Source organism: Centroberyx gerrardi, chromosome 7 (genome assembly GCF_048128805.1).
Source record: "Centroberyx gerrardi isolate f3 chromosome 7, fCenGer3.hap1.cur.20231027, whole genome shotgun sequence".
In the NCBI taxonomy this organism is placed as follows: Eukaryota; Metazoa; Chordata; class Actinopteri; order Beryciformes; family Berycidae; genus Centroberyx; species Centroberyx gerrardi.
In genome coordinates, this window is record NC_136003.1 from 24,325,523 (window position 1) to 24,340,839 (window position 15,317).

At 42.8% G+C, this 15,317-nt stretch overlaps 3 protein-coding genes across 3 annotated transcripts in view; 2 read left to right on the forward strand and 1 right to left on the reverse strand.

Moving 5' to 3' along the window:
- The window catches only part of nkiras2 (NFKB inhibitor interacting Ras-like 2), a 415,504-nt gene that overhangs the window by 249,336 nt on the left and 150,851 nt on the right, over positions 1-15,317 (reverse strand). The gene's annotated exons all lie outside the window — the stretch shown is intronic.
- On the forward strand, positions 712-9,646 carry kat2a (K(lysine) acetyltransferase 2A). The gene is made up of 18 exons (XM_071909818.2): positions 712-962; positions 1,300-1,423; positions 1,606-1,751; positions 2,037-2,126; positions 2,274-2,455; positions 2,647-2,838; positions 3,781-3,887; positions 4,429-4,533; positions 5,024-5,160; positions 5,297-5,505; positions 5,589-5,715; positions 6,274-6,384; positions 6,488-6,631; positions 6,744-6,858; positions 6,956-6,992; positions 7,353-7,416; positions 7,506-7,590; positions 7,726-9,646. The coding sequence occupies exons 1-18, from the start codon at positions 738-740 to the stop codon at positions 7,917-7,919; spliced, it is 2,394 nt and encodes a 797-aa protein (XP_071765919.1). The 5' UTR covers positions 712-737; the 3' UTR covers positions 7,920-9,646.
- dhx58 (DEXH (Asp-Glu-X-His) box polypeptide 58) lies at positions 10,165-14,858 on the forward strand. The gene is made up of 12 exons (XM_071909821.2): positions 10,165-10,299; positions 10,682-10,872; positions 11,012-11,216; positions 11,399-11,589; positions 11,710-11,823; positions 11,910-12,042; positions 12,297-12,482; positions 12,602-12,852; positions 12,992-13,303; positions 13,398-13,588; positions 13,703-13,802; positions 13,951-14,858. The coding sequence occupies exons 2-12, from the start codon at positions 10,696-10,698 to the stop codon at positions 14,134-14,136; spliced, it is 2,046 nt and encodes a 681-aa protein (XP_071765922.2). The 5' UTR covers positions 10,165-10,299; positions 10,682-10,695; the 3' UTR covers positions 14,137-14,858.

The window sequence follows — 15,317 nt, forward strand, 5'->3', positions numbered from 1 at the left end:
GTTTCGGTTGATCTCCCTCTATTTCAATGTATCTTCATATACTATCAACTGGAAAATGATGTCATGGTCTAGTTACAAATTACAAGAAGTAAAAAAAGAATCAAGTATTTAAATCAAACGCTTAAATGAATGTATTTGAAATATTCACCCATTTCCCCTAAGCAAGACATCACAAGACATCAGTGGTCAACATTTGCAAATAATTCCGACTTTGATGCGTTTGCCAAAAACTACAGCGCCCATAATACACTTCACCGGAGACGAGGCGTGGACAGCAATGCTGCTTTCAAGCGCTCTGCGTAAACTCTTACCACTAAGCTCAAAGTTAAATGCAACTTGTCGGGGCATTCAAGTACTTTTGGTCGGACCGTGTAGACCTAACACAAGATAATTTTTGCTGGTTGTTGTCTTATGTAAAATAATTTGGAACATAGCAACTTTGTGCTGCAGATGTAAAATGAAGAGAAGATAAAGCGCATCAGGCATTGAATACAGTCCAGTCACAGTTATTTTTATACACCAGTTTTACCATCAGTTGTGGGCACGGCCTCCGTGCTCTCTGCCCCCTAAACGTCTAATGTCAGCAACTCGCTATAATAGAAAATTCAGATTTCCCCTGTCGTATTTACCACTTGTAAACATTGTTGTGCCCTCCTTGATTTCAATATTTCCGACAGCACTTGAAGGCAGCTTAAGAGCCGAGCTGGAGCAGAGGAAGAGTCTGCCGCAGCGTGGATATGTCGGACCCGGCGGCACAGGCCTTGCAACCCCGGCTTCTCCAAGCCCAGTCTAGTGGGTCAGCTGGGTCCAACACTGCCGCCACAGGCTCTGGGTCAGGGAATAGCGATCCGGCCAGACCGGGACTGAGCCAGCAACAGCGTGCAAGCCAGAAGAAAGCCCAAGTCCGGGCTTTCCCACGGGCGAAAAAGCTTGAGAAACTTGGCGTATTCTCCGCATGCAAGGTAGCTAGCTTAGCGTTAGCTAGCTAAAGTTCACCACAACAAAGCACTGTTAGGGCAGTATTAGCATTAGTGTGTGCGGGGTAGCTAATGTTAGCACACCCAGGACACAATAAAACAAAAACATCAACAGAAAAGCCTTATAAGCTAACGTTAACTTTTGTAGCTAGCTAGATTATCCCTAGGCTACTATACATGTCATTAAATCTGTAAATATGCACATATGATCAGCTAACTAGTTGTTTAGCCATTCATTGGCTTGGATAGAATGTCAACAGACAGCTACTTAAAATGTGTGTGTCGCCTTATTTAATACCATACATATTCTGCCTGTTCTCAGGCCAGTGACACATGCAAGTGCAATGGATGGAAAAACCCAAATCCACCAACAGCCACTCGTATGGACCTGCAACAGCAAGCAGCCAGCCTGAGCGAGTCCTGTCGCAGCTGTGGACATGCTCTGGGTACAAACTAACCACCTCCACATCTCATCCAGCACGCAGCCTTTCATTTATTGACAGACAAATCTATTTGTCTGTGACTTGTTGATGCCCAAAGTTGTTCTGACACCTCACCTGCACCTAGCTGCAGAGACAAAGTGCATTGTTTTGACTTGTGCATATTTTTGTTGATGCTGCCTGTATAGCTGACCATGTGTCCCACCTGGAGAATGTGTCTGAGGAAGAGATAAACAGGCTGTTGGGGATGGTGGTGGATGTGGAGAACCTCTTCATGTCCGTCCACAAAGAGGAGGACACGGACACCAAGCAGGTCTACTTCTACCTCTTCAAGGTAACCAAAGTATATCTCAGATTGGTGTAAAGTATGACACTGTCTTTTAATAGGTAGTCTGATTTATTTAAATACGGTCAGAGGTCCAATCTCCGCAGCAGCCAATGTGTGTATCAATATCCTTGTGTCATTATATGTCACTGGTAAGACTGTAGGCGGAATGCCTCAAATGCAACCATGCACACATACGCATTGTATTCATTTAGCACAGTTAAACATACATCATCACAAAACTTACCAGTCTCACATTAACGTTCTCCCTCAATTCTCTTCTCTTTCACTTAGCTGCTCAGGAAATGCATCCTGCAGATGAGCCAGCCAATCGTGGAGGGATCTCTTGGAAGTCCGCCCTTTGAAAAGCCCAACATTGAGCAGGTGAACATGGACGAAAGTGAAATCATTTACATCTTCAGCTCCTATCCTGATGTATAGCTGTAACTGAAAGCGGACCAAGGATGTATTTGGAAGGATATATATCTTGTAGTTGTTGTTTGATGACTTTGTTTTTCCTTTCTTCCAAAGGGGGTTTTGAATTTTGTTCAGTATAAGTTCAGCCACCTGGCACCTAAGGAGAGGCAGACCATGTTTGAGCTTTCAAAGATGTTCCTGTTGTGCCTGAATTATTGGAAGCTGGAGACGCCGACGCAATATCGCCAGCGCTCCCAGAAAGATGATGGCACCGCATACAAAGTGGACTACACTAGGTGTGTGTGCGCGTGTTTTCTTATTTAATTTTTGAAGGAAGCAGTAACACAAGAGCAATGCTTTGCTTTATCTCTACAGTAATTCCTTTGTCAATATATTGGCCTTTGCATGCTTTTACTTGTTGGAAGTCTGTGTTGGTTCTGCTGTTATCAGTCTAGACAACGGCAGTATTTTGCCTTGTGATTCCCAGGTGGCTGTGCTACTGCCATGTCCCCCAGAGCAACGACAGCCTCCCACGCTATGAAACCACTCAGGTGTTCGGCCGTAGCTTGCTCAAGTCCATCTTCACTGTGACCCGACGCCAGCTCCTGGAGAAGTTCAGAGTAGAGAAGGATAAACTGCTACCAGAGAAACGCACACTCATCCTCACACACTTCCCCAAGTAAGTGCAACCACTCTTGAAAAGAAACAGAAATATTAAGAAGTGCAACATCCCTTTTCAGTGTATTGCACTAGGTTAGTGTGCATTTGCATTAGTGCGCATGAGCATACAATGTTCAGTGATCAATCGGTGTAAGTTCACGGAGAAATGATCACCTTTCGCACAAAAGTGGGTCCCTTCCATTATGTCCCTAACTGTTAATGCGTGATTATGAATAATAGCTTGAATCTCAAATAATCTTAAATAATTTTTGAGAGATGGAAAACAAGCTGTAAAGCAGGATAACAACTACAATGGGCTGCGTGGCGGAAACAAATAGACCTTTATACTGTCGCTCATGTAAACTCATGCTCTGCTATCAAAGCTAAAATGAATACATAAAAGACTAGGATTGTAGATGCATATTAACAAAAGTACAGTCCTTACTATTTCTAGGAATGGACACTTGGACACCGTCTTTATCTGGTTGACTATATATTATTTGCATTTGCTGCATGTCCTCCCCTCTCTCTCTCCCATACCTTCCTGTCTCTCTCTCACACTGTCTCTGTCAATAAAGCATAAAATGCCTAAAATAAATCTTAAAAAAAAAAAAGAAAACCACAATGTGCACAAATTGCGACAGGTCTATATTGATTATACTGGTAATGACTTGTAATTTCAGTCAGCAATGCCTGCAGATCGATAATGTTATTTGGTGAAATTTACATTCAGTCATTTCACATGTTTTTCTTGTTGATGGAGTAGGGTTTATTCATGACTGATTAAGAATTCGCTCCTCTCCCTTTGTGTTCACCGTGTTGTTTTGTTCTGCTCTGCCTGTGTGTATCAACCCCTATAGAGGATTGGCACTGAAATAGCATGTTGTGCCATACTGATGAGTCCTTGGATCTATTGGAGGCTTGTTTCGGTTTGTCTTAAATGTAGATGTATGTCTTCCAGGTTCTTGTCCATGCTGGAGGAGGAAATCTATGGGGAGAATTCACCCATCTGGGAGGCTGACTTCACCATGCCTGCTTCAGACGGCACACAGCTGGGACACCAAACAGGTGAGGGGGACATGTAGCCTTCTGTCCATTTAACTGACACCTATCCTACGGGATGGGACCAAGACCGTAATACAGGATAATAATATGCATATATTTTGTGCTTCTGCTGAAAACCTCTGTTCTTTGGGCTGTATTCATAAAACTGCTATAAATAATAAGTACTGTTCTTGAATCATTGATCAGGTCACATGACCACAGGAATTTAAACATAACGTCAGAGCTAAACTGTTCTCAATTCAAATACAGCTATTCTAAAGCTGGATACAAACTACAAGAAAAATTCAAATGGTGCAACATTTCAAACTAATGAATGTCAAGTTATCCCTTTATTTCTCTCATACTACGCTATAGTCTATGCCGTCTCTCTACCTGAACTGTCCCAAAATTTGCACAAAGAGGTTCAAACACACTTAAGTCTAGAATTTTTTTTTTTTTTATTTAAAATGGTATATGTAGTGTTTCAAGCACTGGCTGTTTTATGAATGTAAGACCTAGATGTTTGTAATTTATGAACTGTTGCCTGTGCATCTCTCCATTGCAGTGATCAGTCCTGCTGCAGTGTCTGGCTCCCCCTCCCTCTCCAAGGGAATGAGCAGCGGCTCCTCACTGGGCAGCATGGACACAGGCGGGGCAGAGCCCATCACAGGTCTGTGGGCCCTGGGACGGGTCTTTCATGTTCCAATACCTTGCTACTAGATCCTGACTAGGCGCATTGGGGCCTCACAAATGTCTCTTGTCGTTAAATGATTATAGGATCACATTGTTTGTATAACATTGAAAGCCATTGTAAAATAAACGCACATCTGTGACCGCATAAGTTTCAAATAGTAATGTGCTAACTGGAAATCACCACTCATACTACTAGTTATGTCACTTAGCAACCATGTTGTTTAGCTATTGTTCAAGAACATTAAATTATTATTATTTAATTATTAGTAGATTAAAACAAAATGATTTATTGAACACAGTGTGCATTGTTTCCTGTTTTATAAGAGTTATAAACCAATAACCAAACCAATAAACCAACAGCTGGCGCCTAGCAACACCTCTTGAATGTTCTAAAATATACTCAAGCATGGCCTCTTGTGGCTTATTGCTTAAAAATAAAGCCTCACGAGTCACGCTGTCCCGTTCAGGAGAGAAGCGTAAGCTTCCGGAGGCGCTGACCCTGGAAGATGCCAAGCGGATCCGAGTGATGGGAGACATTCCCATGGAGCTGGTCAACGAGGTCATGATGACCATCACTGACCCTGCTGCTATGCTGGGACCAGAGGTGAGCACACTGTAGTCATTTCATCTCCACTCATTTGGTTAGATTGGGATGTTTATGAGGTAAGAGGAGATACATGATTTTGTCAAACATTTAAATCTATACTGACAGTTTGTCATTTATTTATTTACTTTGCTAGACCAACCTACTGACCCCAAACGCTGCCCGTGACGAGACTGCCAGGTTGGAGGAGAGGCGGGGCATCATAGAGTTCCACGTCATTGGAAACTCACTTTCCCAGAAGTCCAACAAGAAGATCCTGATGTGGCTGGTCGGCCTGCAGAACGTCTTCTCTCATCAGTTACCTCGCATGCCCAAAGAATACATCACACGACTGGTGTTTGACCCGTAAGTAGGTTTCTCATACCACATGGTTATCAGATGCTGCGTCACTGCCCTTTTTGAGTTCTTGAATTGTTAAACTTTCACAGGAAGCACAAGACCCTAGCCCTTATCAAAGATGGACGCGTCATCGGAGGCATCTGTTTTAGGATGTTTCCCACTCAGGGCTTCACGGAGATTGTCTTCTGTGCCGTCACATCCAACGAGCAAGTTAAGGTACATAACCACCTTTTATACCCATAAGAGTCGAGCTGGTCTGAACAGACGTAGAATGTGTTCACACTATTCTGCTTTTTGTAGAAAAGTGCTCCTTCAACTGCATTTTTTTACTGATAATGAAAAGCAGGTTGCACAACTATCTAACTATAGCAACTATAAGCTGCCACTATCTGCAAACAGTAGTGAGGTACCACTCCGAGTTGCTTGCCCACTCCCAAGTCCCACAACGCAGCCAGTGTGCTCCATACTGACTCTTTATGATCATACCAACAACTATTGCCAATTTTTCTACCACTGTTCTTGTCATAAACTGTCAGCTGCCTTCATACCATGAAACCCTGCCTCTTCTTCATTGTGATTGGTCAGCAAAAAAAAAAAATACAGTCAACATCATGTGCACTCTTCTAAAAAATGTAACTTTTCTCAACTTTAGAAGGCGCTCTGCTCTCTACCTTTCTCTTGGGTTTGGAAAAATCAGAATAGTATGAACATGCATGTACTAAGTTGTCAGGATCATTTGTCCGATTGTCACATCTCTGGTCTTTTTAATATAAGGGCTATGGAACGCACCTGATGAACCACCTGAAGGAGTACCACATCAAACACAACATCCTCTATTTTCTCACCTACGCTGATGAGTACGCCATCGGCTACTTCAAGAAGCAGGTACTGCAGGCGCGACCTGTACATTTTGTCTTCTCCCCCTCTATCCTGCTGTCTCCCATCTTTCCGTGTCTTGTCCTTTCTGTAATTTGCCGTTTCCTCGCAGGGCTTTTCCAAAGACATCAAAGTGCCGAAGAGTCGTTACCTTGGTTACATCAAAGACTACGAGGGAGCGACCCTCATGGAGTGCGAGCTGAACCCCAGAATCCCCTACACCGAGCTCTCTCACATCATCAAGAGACAGAAGGAGGTATGGGAGGCTGTGAGACGTTCTCATTAAAGCAAAGACCAGTTGTCTGTTGAATCCTGTCTGTGAATCCCTGTATTTTTAACATCAAATATATCTTTCAATGTCATATCAGATCATAAAGAAGCTGATTGAGAGGAAGCAGAGCCAGATCAGGAAGGTTTACCCAGGTCTGACCTGCTTCAAAGAGGGGGTTAGACAGATCCCCGTGGAGAGCATCCCAGGCATCAGTGAGTGTTTTGGTTTGAGGATGTTTTATGGATACATAAGAGAAAATTGTAAAATCAGGATGGTCTATAATATTTCTGACTTTTTGTTGGTTTTCAGGAGAGACCGGCTGGAAACCCAGTAGCAAGGAGAAAGGGTAAAGTCAATGCATAGTTTTTAAATCAATGTTCAAGTGTATTATGTATTGATTGATGTATGAATTTGACCTATATGTATATATACCTATGTGCTTGCTAATTTAATTATTCATATTCCTGTTTCAATATTGCATACTTACAAGATTGACCGGGATTACTGTTTTTCAATATAGCCTGGTCAAATAAATTAATTTCAATTGTAGAATGAAATGTCTTTCTGTCAACTGAAACCTTAAAAAAAGTAGTATAAAAAGACTGGTTACTCAACACCTGTTGTAATCAGTTTTTCTCATACAGCACATGTAAGTGTAGTCACGGATGCAATGACTCATTTGCATCAATGATTGAATGTTTTGTAGGAAAGAGGTGAAGGACCCTGATCTGTTGTACAACATGCTGAAGAACCTTCTGGCCCAGATAAAGGTAAGTGTCTTTGCCACCAGACAGGAACACAAAAACCAAAGGAGTGCTGAGAGGGGAGACTAACCAGAACTTCTGTATCTCTTCACCAGACTCATCCAGACGCCTGGCCCTTCATGGAACCAGTGAAGAAATCTGAGGCTCCAGATTACTACGAGATCATCCGCTTCCCCATCGGTGAGACAGTCACCATACATCCTGACATGTGTCATTGTCTTGTTCAGTTTCCATTTATGATGCACATCTGTCATATTATAAGGATTTCACTTTCACTTTCATCATTATTCTCCTCCTCCCCTCGTGTCCCCACAGACCTGAAGACTATGACAGAGAGGCTGAAGAACAGATACTACGTGACCAAGAAGCTTTTCATCGCCGACCTGCAGCGAATCATCACTAACTGTCGAGAGTACAACCCTCCAGACAGCGAGTACTGCAAGTGTGCCAACACATTGGAGAAGTTCTTCTACTTCAAGTTGAAAGATGGAGGCCTGATTGAGAAATGAAATCAGCCACAGACTGATATACAGCTTTCTTTACAGATGGACAAGGAGGGACATTCATGGTTGTCACACACAAACATGGAACAAATCACCAGGAAATCACTGCTAGCTATTTTCATACCTGGATTAATGAAAGTGTATGTAAGGAGGTTTGTGTACATGACTGACTAATCATAGAAGGGAATTGTTGGGGTTGTACAAACATTATGGAAGGGGGTTGTCAGAGGGCTGGTCGAGCATTACAAAGTGTCAAAATGGCATTACCTTCCCCCTTTCAGTTATTTTCTGTCATTTTCTCTTTTCCAATACTCACAATGAGTTAATGATAAATCTTAATATACATGTTGCATTCAGTGTACCAAAGTGATAGGTCTCAGTTAAAATTTTGCCACTTTTCAGTTTTATGAAGTATAGTATGATCGACCTGGTTTTGTCACATTTGATGACGTTTGTTCAGTCCAATTTTCACATGCCCGAAACTCATCACACAAACAGATGTACATATTTTAGAGCTCTTTCACAGAAAACTGGACCTTGGGACCTAAGCCACGTTGCCTTCCGTTACTGACAGACACTTGAACAAGCCAGTCAACTTCATGGGTAGAAAGATAAAGTATCTCTGAGAGGTGAAGTCCTTAGTAGGCTTTTCACATTGAAAGATTGACTCTTGAGTAGTGTGAGACAGTGCTGGACTGCTAGTGATGGACTGGGCATCAAAGATTTCCAGCACTTTGCGTGCAAAACTAAAACAGTTCCCCAAAGGTTGCATTCAAGAAAACCTCACTGTTTCATGTTGACAATAGCATAATAGACGCTTATCTATACAGTAAAGGATGCGTACTGTAATTGAAGCATCATTTTCCACTTGCGGGGTTTTATTCCAAACCATTTAGGCTGCAGACACATTGTAGCTTTGCTTTCAGCGATGCTGGCAGATGACAGTTGTTGGCATTGTTTTGTCGTCTTGATAGACTGTAGGTCACTTTCACAGATCTGCTAGCTAGTCCCATTTAGCATACAGCCACATATTTGTGATGATCAGAGGTGTTCTGAAATAGTTTATGTTGATACGACTTAAACAAGGGGGTGGGAGCTGAGCAGCAGTCCACCCAGTAGTTCGGGGCTGTTTTTTTGGATACACGTTATGGTTGTTGTACAAAGGACCTAATTTCTGGTTTATTAATCACTCCATACTCACAAGCTGTAATGGGTGTTGTTGCATGGCGGACAGTCTAGGATTTATGTTCATAAAAACAAACAATCCAAATTGTACTCACAATTATGGCCACTGTTGTTGCCGTACAAACACGTTTCTTTGTCCAGTGGTCAGTGTCAGATTGAATGCTTCCTGAGATGCCTTCAGTTCCTTGTTATTTCTAAGACATTTTGGGAAGTGACTGATCACTGCTGGTTGAGCCTGCTTGTTGAGTGTTCCATTGACTTACGTGTATGTTTGTTTATATGTGTGTGTGTGTGTGTGTGTTTATTTTGTACTTGAATCATGACTGGCTTTGAATAACTGAAGTGATGTCAGTGTTGCATTATTCAGGGTTGTCAATTACATATTTCTCCCTTGATCTACCTATGCTGCATATCAGATTCTCTTATATAAGGACTGTCTGAGTGAACCTTCCAGCTATATGAGGACTGCTACTGTCTCTAGTTATGGTATAAATGCGATTTACTGTAACTGTAATACTGTTCATTACAATAAAGGTTTTTTATAAGCAGTTGTTTCATTTGCAGGTGGTTTCCAAACTGTCTTATACATGTAACTGCCAGAGGGTATCTATGCAACATTGGTTATGATTGGTATTGGAAAACGGGAACACACCCAAAAGTGCAGAGGGGTGCTGACTAACTGTAGGACAGTATGCACAGTAAAATTAGCTTACACTGAAAACAGCCAAGGGGGTTACCAACATCAGCTCTATCAGTGTGCTGTAGGTTTCGTTTTCCTGACGTAATAGAAATGAAACAGTAGGGCCCACTTGGGGAACATTCAGAGGCACAGCTTACAGCTGCTTCTTCCTATTCAACAGACTCTGCAAAAGACCTCAGCTGAAGGACACAAATATAAGATTGACCATGGATGCATTCTGAAAGATTTGTACAAGACCCATTGCTGTAGTTTTATATGTATGAGTGTCATGCCAGCTCCCTCTGTCATTGTATAATGAACTGCATCTGTTGTTCCTCGAGAGCCTCCCTCAGTAGGGCCATTCCTCTGGCAGAGAGCAAAGGGCTTTTGCTTTCGTTTTCCCGTCTTGATGTCACACAGCCGAACAAAACAGAAGTTAAAACCCCACCGACTGCATTTCCTGGTCAGAGTGGACTAGGAGAAGCAGCTGACACTACACGGTTCTCTTATCACAGCTGACTGGTGAGTTGAAAAAGGTTGACTTCAAGTCTAAACAACTGATAGATGACAGTGTTTGTTAAACATGCTCTCTCACAGAATGCTTGGTCATTTTCTCTCTGCGACTAACTCTGATCTAACCAGAGAAGTGCAACTTGATGCACTTCCTGATAGAATGCTGAATGTACTGTATATACAGTATGTAAAGTGATATGTACTGTGTAGTCTACTGTCCATTGTATGTCCCTGCACTGAATGTAGGTCCGGCACTATGTGTGTCAGTATATACTTATGTCAGTAATTGAGTTGTCAATATCTTTCTGCATTGTCACCAAGAAAAAATCTGTTGCAAATCTATTGCAAATGACAAATAAAATGATTCTAACTCTGATGTGTTTTTAAACAGGAGGGAAGAGTAGGATGGCAGACTTGGGGCTGTATTCTTACCAGGAGGAAGTGGTAAAGCGGGCTGTTCAGGGTGAGAACATCATTATCTGGCTGCCGACGGGAGGTGGAAAGACCCGTGCTGCCGTCTACGTGGCCAAAAGACACCTGGAGACCACTCCACACGCTAAGGTGGTGGTACTGGTCAACAAGGTACATAGAATACATAATATGCAAGGGTATAGACACAGGTCAGAATGATTTCCATAAAGTTAATGCCCAGTAAAGTTACAAGATAGTCTCTCTGTGCGTTGTTACCTGAGTATAAATGTGTTACTGATGTGTTCTCTAGGTTCATCTGGTAGACCAACATTACACCAAAGAGTTCGATCCTCACCTGGGCTGTAAGTACAAACTGGTGCCAGTCAGCGGAGAATGTGACGAGAAGGACTTCTTTGGCAACGTGGTGAGGGACTCCGACCTGGTCATCTGCACAGCACAGATATTAGAGAACGCCCTGATCAACACAGAGCAGAACAAACACGTTGAGCTCTCAGGTTAGTAAATGTGAACTTTTAGACCCTTGTTTCTGATTTTCTGATGGCAAAGTCAATCAACGTTGGATATGTTTTCCCACTGTGCATTCCATTCTTACTGAGACCTTTCTATAGGCAATTATACTTAGAGAATCGACAGATACAGATTGTCCCCTAAATGCATTCGTGCTTCCTCACTACAGACATCACTCTACTGATAATTGATGAGTGTCACCACACCCACAAGGAGGCTGTCTACAACAAGATAATGAGGCGCTATGTGGAGAAGAAGCTGAGAGGAGAAAGACCACTGCCACAGATCCTGGGCCTCACTGCATCACCTGGGACAGGGGGCGCAAGAACCCTGGACAAGGCTGTGGAGCATGTACTGGAGGTCAGGGTCTACCTGTTTGCCTTGTGGCTTTGCTCGCCACTAACTTTAACTAATATGAGCTGTTGTGTCTGATCCCCCACATCTCTCTCTGTCTCCCATCTCCATATTTGTCTCCCTCAGATTTGTGCCAACCTGGACTCAGCCATAGTTTCATCTAAAACCTATGCCCCTGAGCTGAAGGAGAAGGTGCCCAGACCCATCAAAAAGTTTGACATTGTGGACAGTAGAAGTGAGGTGAGACAAATTTGTGACAGTGTATATTTTTATTATTTTGATGTTAAGAGGACACAAATGTGTGAGACAGCTATTTTTTCTCTTAGGATCCATTCGGAGATCGTCTGAAGTGGATGATGCAGCAGATCCATGAGTTCATGGACTTACCTGCGGACTTCAGACTGAGGCAGATTGGCACACAGGAGTATGAGGCAGATGTGGTGGTTCTAGAGCAGCGGGGTAAGAAGACTATCGAAAAAAAAAATACTGTTTTTCAAAATGCATTCAGGGTTAAGCAGTTGTTTCTGTTTTGATTTTGTAACATAGTTAATGGTAATGGCTCTTTTAAGGGAGTTCACTTCTGCTGACAAGGAGAAAGCTTGTGAGTTTGAGACTGGGTGGGGCAAACGTCTAGAGAAAGCAATGCTGCTCTTTGAAAACTGACACCTGTTGACACCCGTACATGATTTGCATATTTTTATTTCCTCTATCAGGGGTGACAGATAGCAACAGATTGCTAGCACAATGTGCACTCCACCTCAGGCGATACAACGACGCCCTGCTCATCAATGACACCGTGCGAATGATGGATGCATATTGCTCCCTAGAGGATTTTTATAGTACCAAGAACAGCACAGCCATCGACGGAACAGACTTCTTCCTGCTGGGAGTTTTTCAAGGTAAGAGTGCAGAGTTTTTCTTTGGTTGTGTATCCCTATGTCTAGCCCTATGAAGTTTTTTTGTAGCTCCGGCTCTTTACCATGCAAGCAATCATAAGTATTGCCCTTACTTTACACAGAGAACCAGGTGGAGCTGATGAGACTGGCAAGGGATTCTCGCTTTGAGAACCCAAAGATGGAGCAACTTCAGAGCACTCTGCTGAGACAGTTTGGTCCATGTGTGAATTCCAGGGGAATCCTCTTCTGTAAGACCCGTAAAAGCACCCACTACCTAAATGACTGGGTCGTCAACAATAGAGCCTTACAGAAAGCCGGCATCAAGGCAGCCATCCTAACTGGCGCTGGCAATGGCATCAGTTACATGACTCAGGTATGTTGTGGTATAATCTTCATCCTTGATCTTTAATTACTGCAGTTGTTCAGTTGACCTTTCTGTGGGTATGTTTCTATTATGTACGAGTGTGTCTTTACGTGTCTTTATGTGTCTTTTCGTGTATCGGTGCTTGCAGAATGAGCAGGTAGACACAATCCGTAATTTCCGCGAGGGTACTCTCAACCTCCTGATCTCCACCAGTGTGGCCGAAGAAGGCCTCGACATCCCAGAATGCAACCTGGTGGTGCGTTATGGGCTGGTTACAAATGAGATTGCCCAGCAGCAGGCCAGTGGACGTGCCCGAGCGAGGGACAGCGTGTATTCAGTGGTTGCCCAGGCAGGGGGGCGGGAGGTGCGTCGAGAACTCACCAATGAATACCTGGAGGAGTTAACTGGTAAAGCCATCAATCAGGTCCAAGGGATCAGTCTCCAAGACTTTCGCATAAAGGTGAGGGTGCACACGTCTCTGTACAACTTCATCATCCCTGGCCCGCCACTGCTCAGTGTTTCTGCCATCACCTCCTATTCTTCTCTCCCTCTAGATAACAGATCTTCAAACACAGGCAGTGATTTGTAGTCGGCTTGCAGAAAATCTCAAGATCAAGAAGAAGAGTCGCTACAGTGCTGCCAATATCCAGCTTGTGTGCAGGAACTGTTTCAAGCCTGTGGCCTCTGGCAGTGACATTAAACTTATTGACAATGCGCACTATGTCAACATCAACCCTGAGTTTGAGTGAGTTGTTCTCATTGTGGTATAAAAAATAATGCAATGAAAATCCAGAACTAGCTACCTCTAAGCCTTTACAAGCCCCTTACTGCTCTAACCTTGGTGTGTCTTTGTTTTCAGAAAGTACTACAAGGCTGGTGGGCTGGTGGTGTTAGACAGGAGTTTCGAGGACTGGGAGCCTGGGCGTGTGATCAGCTGTAGTAACGGTAATTGCAACAAGGTACAGTGGGCTTTCGACTCTGCCAAATATTACTTTAAAACACAGAATCAGACACTGTTCTGCTCCAGGCTCTTTGACAACGGCCTTATTAAGCTGATGTTGGTGCTTAGGTTGGGGCCTTGAGTGTTTTTCTTATGTGAATTCACAGGATTGGGGATTTGAGATGAAGTACAAGAAGGTTGCCCTGCTGCCCAATCTGGCCATCAAGAACTTTGCCCTGGAGACCCCAGAGGGCAGAACCACTGTTAAGAAGTGGAAGGATGTCAAGTTCACTGTTGATGAGTTTAACTTCAGTGATTACTGCACAGACAAATTTCCTGACTTGTTCGACTGAGACATCACCAAGAGAGCTCTGTGTGTTGTTGTTGTTTTCTCACTGTTAGTTTTTTTCCATGCATGAGTGTCTTAGCTTGTCTGTGCACATTTATAGATTTTTTTTTTCATCGTTTTATTGTTTTGTAGTGCTAAAAGATGTATACATGCTTTTTAAAATTCACTACACATGCTAGCACTTCTTTGTGCTGTAGGGCCAGTGTGGCAGCAGTGTGCTAAAACCCATTACACATCGATCACGGTTGGAATTAGCATGACAGCTTTGTTTATGCCCAAGGACTTATCCCTATTTGCATGTCTTTTGTGCGTTTCTTCTGCTCCATCTCAAGTCAAGCTCAGAAACAGAGTAGGAAGTGAGCTATGCTGCAACATGAGCCTTCACCATCACGAATACTCAACATTTCATCATGAAGATTATTCAACATGCTACATCTCTCTCTCTCTCTCTTTTTCGTATTTTAAAATGATCCTATAAATTGGGTTGAAGTGAATCAGTAATGCAATAGTATGTATTGATATGTGTATAGCATGCAGATATTGTATAAGTATTGATAATCTCAGATAATTGATGTAATAATTCACATTTGTGGAATGTTTTAAATTTTCACATTATGTATCTTGATCTATATATTATCTATATGTCATTATTAGATCTCTAATTACTCTCATGGCCTCTGTAAATAAACTAAAACTGAAGTTAAGATGAATTTAAATAAACATTCTGGTAGATGGTGCCATACTGATTTTTTGTTTTTATTCTGCCTTTATAAACTGCACCACTAGGTGTCAATGTTGGTTCTCCTATGTTTTTCTCTGTGTCCACACCAGAGGGCCCCTACATACAGATGTCTCCTCTTCCACTACCTCTGTGCTTTCTGTTGAAGGGTGTGGATGAGGCCAGAATGCCTACTTTCTCTATACTTTATTCTAGTGTTTCTCAAACTGAAGGGGAGGGGCCAGTGGGCTGCGGTGGCCTAGAGCAGTGTTTCTCAACCCAGTCCTCCAGAACCCCCTGTCCTCCAACTCTACTCTTGCACACCTGATTCAATTAAGGTATAATGAGAATGTGTGGACCTTAATTGAATCAGGTGTGCAAGAGTAGAGTTGGAGCTAGGTGGTATTTAAGGACTGGGTAGAGAAACACTGGCCTACAGGTTAGAGAAGCGAGCTTGTGATTGGCGG